Source organism: Musa acuminata, chromosome BXJ2-8 (genome assembly GCF_036884655.1).
Source record: "Musa acuminata AAA Group cultivar baxijiao chromosome BXJ2-8, Cavendish_Baxijiao_AAA, whole genome shotgun sequence".
Classification (NCBI taxonomy): domain Eukaryota; kingdom Viridiplantae; phylum Streptophyta; class Magnoliopsida; order Zingiberales; family Musaceae; genus Musa; species Musa acuminata.
This window is the reverse complement of record NC_088345.1, coordinates 48040819-48050035: the sequence shown is the minus strand read 5'-3', so window position 1 is coordinate 48050035 and position 9217 is coordinate 48040819. Positions and strand designations below refer to the sequence as shown.

Below are 9217 nucleotides of genomic sequence, written 5' to 3'. Positions count from 1 at the left end.
TTCCCCCACTAAATATTTTTTTTAAAAAAATAAATATTTTTAGTTTTTATAAAATAATAGATTAGGAAAATTATTATGAAAGTTTTCCTTCTAAAAAAAAAAAAGGGCATGGCAGCTAAATTGATAGTTATATCCTACTCGTTAAATACACACTTTGTCGTTTTGAGATAATCATATATCTTTATATATGTTCAAGCGAGATGAAATTCATTTTGTGAATACTAGAAATAAAATAATAAGTCATCAATTTAACACAAAAACTTAAACTTATTAGATTGTAAGCTTTTTTTTTTTTTACTCTTTTACTTTTATTTCACAAATCTTAGCTTTGATATCATGTTAATAACCAAATAATGATGTGTCAGATTGGATAATATTAACACACATCAGTTTAGGTGTGAGTTTAAACTCAGAAACATAAGCCTATTAAGTTGTTAGTCAATCTAGTATATATAACTCGACTCTTTTTATTTGTCCCGACATGCGATTATTTTCTTACTTCTCTTTCAATCTCTATCTCATGAATATTTATTAACAAATATCTTAAAACATTATTTTGTGTAATAAAGTAAATTTCACCTTAATCATATATAATATACTACGATTTATCAATATCTAATTTAAACAACTCGGTGTCCAAACAATACAATCCAAAATATATTAAGAATTTAAATCAAATGAGTTTGAGTCAAATAAGTAAGAGAACTATGTGTTAGAGTGATCCGCAATACATGATAAGCACATCAAGGCCACGTCGTCGAGATCGAAAGATCTTAGCCATCCAAAGACTTAAAATGCAATATTCTTTTTCTGATAAACATTAAAAAAAGGAAGCTCATTCCGTCTAATTTATTCTCCGATATCTTCTCTTAGCTATACGACTATTATTATTATTATTATTATTATTATATATATATATATATATATATATATATAATTATTGTAACGTGAGTGCCTAAGGATAAAGGTTGAGGTGCTTTATACTCGAATCAAATCAGGACCATTGAATCCAATGATGATGGAATATGGCTTTTCTTTCCCCACCCTAACAATGATTCCTACTTTTCCTTTTGTTTTTGTGTCACCCTCCACATACATAGCACGTGCAAAAATTCACTAAAAGTATGCGTTGGCCTCCAAACAAATCCATACGTGAAATTTTCTTTCTTTAAAGATAAACTATTCTTAATAAAGATTTTAAATTGCGTGACCAATAATTCCAAAAAATTTAAGTTGTTATGAATATGATCAAGTTGGAATAGTTTTAATATGTGAAATATCTTTTTCTAGTTGATATTTTCAAATTTTATCATATAAAATTACAAACATTCGAAGCGATAAATAGTTTAACTACTCCGTTAATTTATTGTAAAATCCTCGACTAAGTGAGTCTGATATATAAAATTAAAAAATATTAACCTCTCATAAGTGAATCTAATACATAATGAAATTAATTTTGAAATGTTCAAATATATTAGATGAGATTATGAAACCTTAAATTTTTATTGGGTGAGTTTAATATATCATAGTAAATAAAATAGGTTTGATACACAAGGGAGCTAGAAAATCCAAATTAGAAACTGACTCAATCTATGAATCTATATTGAACCTTAGCAAGTTTCACTAATGATAAGAGTATAATAATGAAAAAAAAAGCTCATATACTCGATATCTCAAATAATTATATTGTTATATTTGTCTTATTTGTCATAAAACCTAAGCACCTAAGCTTGAATTACATAATATTATTATCGACCTAAGCTCAAACAAAACTATCATTATTAGAGTTCGATACGGGGATAAGAAGACAAAGGAAACCTAAGAAATATATCTATTTTTTTGATTTAGTTAATGGCAAAATCTAATGACGATATTAGATTCTTATAATTGATCGTGACTGATTGGAATAACATACCTTGTTGCTTGTCTTTGCATCACTCGTTGCCATCACCAACCTCAAATACTATACAACACTATTGCTCGAGCCATATTTCATATATATGATGACACGAATCGGTTCGCATTCCCAACTTTTCAATGACGGAGAGGTTTGAACATGGCAACCACACGACACACGCATTCAATCAATCAGTCAATCGCTTGTCTTGACGGACAACGCAACACTCCAAGAACACTTAAGATGCAACGATTTGGTCAAAATTGGCATCAACGAGGTTGACATGAGTCGGAGAACAACCATGCCTAAAGCACTATGTTCAAAGCTTTTCTCCAATGATAGCAAGGAGAGACACAAATTATATTTTTTTTAATATATTTTATTAGTATTATAATATTTTTATTTATTCTTTACGTTCGTACTAATAAAAGAAAAAAAAATTACATCTTAGGTATTTGTCTCGATCGATGCTTGTACGATCAAGAATTATGTTTAGGATAAGAGAGATGATATTGCTCGACAAGAAGTTTGAGTGTTTGCTCGAGGGTTAGTGCGAATTCGGATACATATCCTTTAATTAATTTGTACGAAGATTGAAGTCGAATGAATTTATCAACTTGGTCTTTTCGATGTTAATATCACGTATCAAACTCGAAACGAATATTTTCCTTATCACATTTTAACGAGAGTTAATCTTCTTTATTTTCTCTCTCTAAAACACTCACCGCTGCCGACTAAGGAATCTATTGGATCAGCCAAGAAAAAAACAACTTTAATTAATTAATTGCACTGACAAACCAAATCACGAGAATATTTATGGTGGATAATTTTTCTTCATAAAATAAGGAATTGTGGTGCGAATTACACATGTCTCCAACTTAGATAGTGATGAGAACGTAAGTGAGAATATTGTAGTGGACATCAACCACTAACGACCGACCTACACATGTCATCCTTCTCCTCTAACACCACTTCACATTCATTCACCTTGGAAAATGAGAGAGCACTACCAAAGCATATGCATATGGGATTAATCACACATGTAATTAAACAAGTTAAAGCCTTGGCATCCTTCTCTCTAATTGCCACCTTTTCTATTTCGGCCTACGGATTCTTCTTCCTCTTCTTTAATGTAGGATGCTGCTTAGCTCACATGATGTAGTAGCAAATTGTGTGACTAATGCTGCGTATTTTCGATTAGAATTTGGCAAAACATTTTTGGCCATCCTCCCACTGAGGTCTTGTCATCATCATTGGGATTGCTTTATGCAGGTGCCCACAAAGAGAAGCTGATCATTTCCACTCAGAAATGTGCCAAAGGGCAGCACTTTTCCTCTGCCTCGCCATGCACAGGGAGTTCATTCATGTGCTGGTGAACCAAGCAAACTGATGCGATGGTAGGTAGATGGGCAGGCAATTCATGCATCGCAACCTGCAGCTTGCACTCCATCCTCTTTTGGCACCATCATCACAAACATATCCTGCTGTCTCAGGATCTCTACCACGTACTGCATGCACCACCCTCATGATCTATGTGTTTGTGGAATAGCAGGATAGAGTTGCACTGCTTCATGGTGATGTCTTGCTTCTACCCATAAAAGAAATCATCAGAAAGAAAGTCTAGCGGAAGCCTGACGAGCTCAAAGTCACGGACTCGTCCACAAAGCACACACAATTCTGTGCTCTCGCATGTGTTAACATGAGATCAGCTAAGTTAAGCTTAAAGCTGTAACACAGTAATTATTCGGTAGTTTACCCATTGGAGATTTCGACTGCATATATTCCGATGCCTACTTTCTTTGCATCCAAGAGATCACATCAAGTACTTCTTGGTATGTTGGAAGTTCCTTCAGATGTAGTGCAGCAAAACAGGTGTGATGAAGATATACCTACTTTTTTGAGTTATGGTAAGTCACAAAAGCCCCTCAAAATATTGTTGGAGAAGTAAGAGTTTTGGTAGAACTCAAGCATCAGCAAGACAGACAAGTTTGCCAGATTCAAGATGTATCTTGCTGATGAACATATGGCAGCACCAAACTAGAGAAGCCCTTGATAGCTAGATCTCGGAATACTCATTGCTGCCATATCTTATATGTTTCCATGATCTATCGGCACATTAATAATGGAGTCATAAAGCGATTCCAAAGTCCATTGAGGAGGTGAATGAATGATTACTGGAAATGTTTTCTGCGGAGTCAAAGGGTAAGTTGACAAACCTCGACACAACACAGAAAACAACGTAGACTTCTCTCTCTCTCTCTCACGCGCACACACAGAGAGAGGCCAATAATTAATTCATACAGGACCTTTAACGAACTGCACAGAACCGTCTTCCGTCGTCTATAAATAACACGTTCCGAAGTTGGGTATCAGCAACATATACAAGAGGCCAAGGCAAGGGTTCTGCGAAGTGCTCTTCTGCCGAAGATGGTGGTTTCAGCGGATACCTTTCGCACAGTTGTTGGGATCATAGGTTGGTGGACTTCATCCACTGTGTGTTTGTATGAGAGTAAGCTTAAAGATGTGTGGGTCGGCGAGACCGAGTCAAATGGTGATGTTGTTTTGCTCTTTGGATGCAGGAAATGGAACCGCTCTGGTGCTGTTCTTGTCGCCAGCGTAAGCATGCAAATGGTAGTCTCGTAAGCTGATTCCTGTGACTGCTAATTTACTTGACTCCATCTATTGTTGTCAGCCCAACGTTTCACAGGATATGGAGAAGTGGGAGCGTGGAGCAGTTCCACGCCACCCCCTACCTCGCCACCCTCCTCAACTGCTTGTTTTGGATACTGTACGGCCTGCCCATGGTGCACCCACACAGCACCTTAATCCTCACCATCAACGGCTCCGGCCTCGTCATCGAGCTCGTCTACGTCCTCATCTTCCTGCGGTGCTCCGACGGAGCCCGGAAGCTGCGCGTGTTCTCGGTGCTGCTGGCGGAGATCCTTCTCGTGGGTGCAGTGGCTGCCGTCGACCTTACGCTCGTCCACGGATACCAGCGGCGCTCGTTGATCGTTGGAGTGCTGTGTGTCGTTTTTGGGACCGTGATGTACGCTGCGCCCTTGTCCGTCATGGTAGGCTTGGCTTCTCGTGCAATGTCACCACCTGCAGTTGCATGCCTCTCCTCTCGGATGCCTCGTAGGGCAGCCACTCTACCAAGTCAAAGACTGAATCATTCATGTGTTTTGAGTGGGTGCAGCAACAGGTGATCAAGACGAAGAGCGTGGAGTTCATGCCTCTCTCCCTGTCGCTTGCTTCCTTCCTCAATGGTGTGTGTTGGACTACATACGCTCTCATCCGTTTCGACCTCTTTATCACTGTAAGTCCTCATCTCTCTCTCCTTCTTCTCACTATCCATAAATTCATCTCTTCACTTTTCTTGGAACATGAAAGACTGAAACGAAGTACTGTACAATGTGTGAACCAAAAGAAGAAAACGGAGGATGCGGACCAGTATGTCTCTGTTCAGATAACAGCGACGGTTTCCACATCCATTTATTCCGCTTTCTATGTCTTATCGTGATTGGAAAGAACCGTGTGGGCCATCACGAGTCACGTAAAGTATATATTCTTTCACCTGGAGAATATATTGATAGTTTAATTAAATCGATACGGGATTTAAAGAACTGCGTTTGCGTCTATTTCTGTATGGTTTATTTCGATTTGGATTCGGGTCCTTTAGTAGATAGATATAATGCCAATTAGATAGATACGTCACCATCTCACTCTCTTTTCTTAGGTAAGATTGCATGTAACATATACCGACCTATACTTGCATATACATAGGTCATGCTTTTGATATAACAACAAAACCATAAGATTTCAATCATTTGGAGTCAACTATACAGATTTTTTTTATAAAAAAATATTTAGAATGTTTTAAATATTTCTTCTATCTCTCATTTTTAATCATCTCACTATCTCCTGATATCAACTTAAATGATTCTCCCTCCTACCAAAGCTACACCTGCATATCATCAGCACGCAAAGGGACATCTCCATACCATCTGTAGGCAATGTTTTGATGTAAAACATCAAATATTCTTTGTGCCTAAGAACTGCTGCTTAATCTCCAGATTCCAAATGGCCTGGGAGTGGCATTTGCAGTGGCCCAGCTGGTATTGCACATGATGTACCATGCATCGACTAAACAGCAGATCAAAGAACGGAAGATGAAGATAGAGATGGGACTGGCGAAGCCAAATGGGAGCCTCAAAGAGGACCTGGAAGCCGGGAGCAGAAATGGAAGTTAGAGAATTAGACCAATGAAAACCATTAGATTAAGACGAATAAAGCACGAGCAGACACTACAAGTATTATGAGAGGAGGTCTGGTGTTATTTTCCAGTGATTTTTCCACGTCATAAACTGTGGCCATGAAGCTCTACAGTGTTTGGTCAAGTCTGAGAATTAGTGCTTTACTACTGTATTCTAAGCTTTATAGTGTTTTGCTGAAAGACACGAGTGTTGAAAAATATTCATCTAAGCACTGTACAATAATCTCAGCCAAATAATTAAGTTTTCACAGTGAGAGCAAGCAAACAGTTCATCTCCTAAATCTTCAAATGTTTAGGTCGAAAAATATGAGAGCAATGCACAGAAGACAGTTTTTGATGGATGGAGGATTAGGATATTGATACAAGCCTACTAACTGTTAGCAGGACAAGGTTAAAGTAGATGACACATGACAGAGATCAAAGAAAAGATGCAGGGGAATAAGTCCATGGAAAGCGTCGTGGTGAAAACCTTCTAGAGAAGCACATGTCAACATAATCTTTTGATGTGGAACTTGATGAATTCTAGAACAGCTTTATCTTTGAACAAAGCATATAAATATAAGAAACTTATGATAAAGTGAGAAATTGAACAAAAAGTATGATACCCTTCAGTTCAAATGAGAACAGGACACAAAACCTAATAGAGTTAGATGTTGTTACCAGCGCGTAAGGTGAAGCAATAACCATCACACTTTGTCACAGAATAATCTGCGGAGGTAACACCTCACATCTGGGAATGATCAGCAAACATTCCCCCAGCACAGAGCACACTGTTGATCTGATCATCATAGTACAATTTTTCAGATCATTGAAATGCTACGGAAAATCAAATTGAAGGCGTAAAAAAGAATGCAAAAAAGTAAAATTCAATGTTGAAGAAAGTTTCAGGAAACCGATTGTATGCAGTCACTTGACTTTTACCGTAAATCATCAAGTTCATATCATTTCTACATTGTACATCATCAACATCCTGCCAACTTCTAGTTATACATGCTGTTCAAACATTCCAAATTTGATGTTTGCTCAAAAGAGATGCTGCTATCTCCTGACAGAGGTGCTACTAATGGACTAATTTGTATACAATACTAGATGGTTCCTAAAGTACTATACATCACATCAAAACTAATATCCACCAATAAACATAGTCATTAACAGTAACATTGCATGATTTTGATGCAACCTGGGTCTATTTGGATTTAAGTGAGTCATCTTGAGCCTTTAATGAAGTCAATCAGTCATGTTTGCCTAGTGCAGAAATTTTTTTTCTTCCAAAATGTAAATCTATTAAGATTTCACAGCTCTACCAAAGGACTTGTTTAAGTCATTTTACAGAGTAACATATAAATCTTGGGGGTGGGGGAAAAATCCTCAATTTTATCAGTTCTAGCTGTCCTAGCAGCCCAATTTGCTGTCTGATTACATTCTCTAAAAGAATGCAAGATAGTAGAGGAATTGAGTCATAAAAAAAGGTGTTTAATATCTGAAATGATGTAATGATATGATTTACAAGCCATGATGGATGCTTATAAGGGTCAGCAAATTTGCTAATGTAATTGAGTCCATTTCAGTCTGAAGCTTAGTGAGACCTTTGTTGATGGTGAACTGGAGCCCCAACTTCACAGCTATTGTTTCACATTGCAAAGTTGATTTGTTATGAATATACATAAGTCCTGCTGCACTGCAACTGCCTCTATGATATCTTAAAATGAATCCAGCCCCTCCATCCTGAAAAGAAGTAGATATATCAGTATTAAATTTACATGTGGTTTTCGCCATTTAAGCCAAAGAGTATTGCTTAGCATCATTTCTTCAAACATTGTTGTTCTGAGATAGTAGCTAGTGTGAGCCAGAGCCTAAGCCCCAGCTCACCTAGTGGAAGGTTTTAAACTATTATACAGGGCATTATTATGTATTTTCCAAATTAATGAGAGTCAGTTTTCAATGGCTGCCTGAATGAATTTTCCCATTCCAATATTAGACACTTCCTTCAACAAGTCACCCTGAACCCATGCATGTTTATATTCAAAGGTAAACTGCAAGTTATCTTGCCACCAATCCCAAAATTTAGCAGAAAAGGAACATTAAAAAAAGATGTTCAATGAATTCAGAAACATTTTGACAGAAAGGACATGTAGGCTGAATATGCAAATGGAATTTTAAAAGTCTATCAGCAGTAGAGAGTCATTTATGTAGAAGATTTCAACAGAAAATCAAATTCTAAGAATTATGGGAAGTTTCCACTGATAATGCCACCCTTACCAACTCTGAGTAAGTTCATTATTCATTGATCTTAATAAAGTAAATGCACCTCTTGCAGTAGTTTTTCCGTAGGACTGATCCTTCCATATCCATGAGTAGAAATTTAACTTTTTCTATTCTTCAAGTAAGTGTTTGCTCCTCAATTAGGGAGGAAGCTTAAGAGTGATTTATTCAATAAAGCATCCCAGTTTTGCAACTTACCCGGATGGTCCCAAAGGAGCTTATTTTTGCAACTCTTCCGTATATAATTTAACGATCTACAATTTTTTCAAAGAACAAAGGCCCTCTTTTATAAAATATATTGAGTTAATATTCGCAGATTAAAATTTCAATTTCCAATTGGAAATCAGGTTATAAGGGGGAACACAGGATTAAATGATGAGGTTTAACTAGTGAAAATTGACCTAATGAAGACATGTTTTAGTCGTCACTGATTTCCTCCTAGTTTATTTCCCTTTAATTATATCAGTTTCTTTCATCTTCTCTTTAACGCTGTAATGGCAGTCTATCTTTCTGATGGTTACACTGGAAATAGACAATTAGGTCAAACTGTAATGGATTATGTGGAGTTCGTTAATCTTCTTATTTTCTTATAACAGCAAATTGACATTGATAGATTTGGTCTACTGACAGCGCTTTTGTTCATATTTTCCATAGTCAGCTGGAAATAATACCGAATAGCCCTACAAACTGCTCGGATTCAGTAATCCATTATTTCAACAAAGCAACATTCCTATTTGCCTATTGCATGGTTCTCTGCAGATCATGATTAAGCATATTGAAGCTTT

The 9217-nt window shown here is 36.8% G+C and overlaps 1 protein-coding gene across 1 annotated transcript; it reads left to right on the top strand.

Annotated features, from left to right (window-relative positions):
• Positions 1-4274: 4274 nt before the first annotated feature.
• LOC135618300 (bidirectional sugar transporter SWEET4-like) lies at positions 4275-6374 on the top strand. Its single transcript, XM_065119179.1, has 5 exons — positions 4275-4370; positions 4477-4513; positions 4590-4968; positions 5094-5213; positions 5971-6374. The coding sequence occupies exons 1-5, from the start codon at positions 4325-4327 to the stop codon at positions 6145-6147; spliced, it is 759 nt and encodes a 252-aa protein (XP_064975251.1). The 5' UTR covers positions 4275-4324; the 3' UTR covers positions 6148-6374.
• Positions 6375-9217: the final 2843 nt, after the last annotated feature.

Coding starts and splice junctions, on each gene's coding strand:
- LOC135618300 (XM_065119179.1), top strand. CDS start 4,325: ATGGTGGTTTCAGCGGATACCTTTCGCACAGTTGTTGGGATCATAG. Junction 4,371..4,476: donor CACAGTTGTTGGGATCATAG/GTTGGTGGACTT, acceptor CTTTGGATGCAG/GAAATGGAACCGCTCTGGTG. Junction 4,969..5,093: donor CTGCGCCCTTGTCCGTCATG/GTAGGCTTGGCT, acceptor GAGTGGGTGCAG/CAACAGGTGATCAAGACGAA.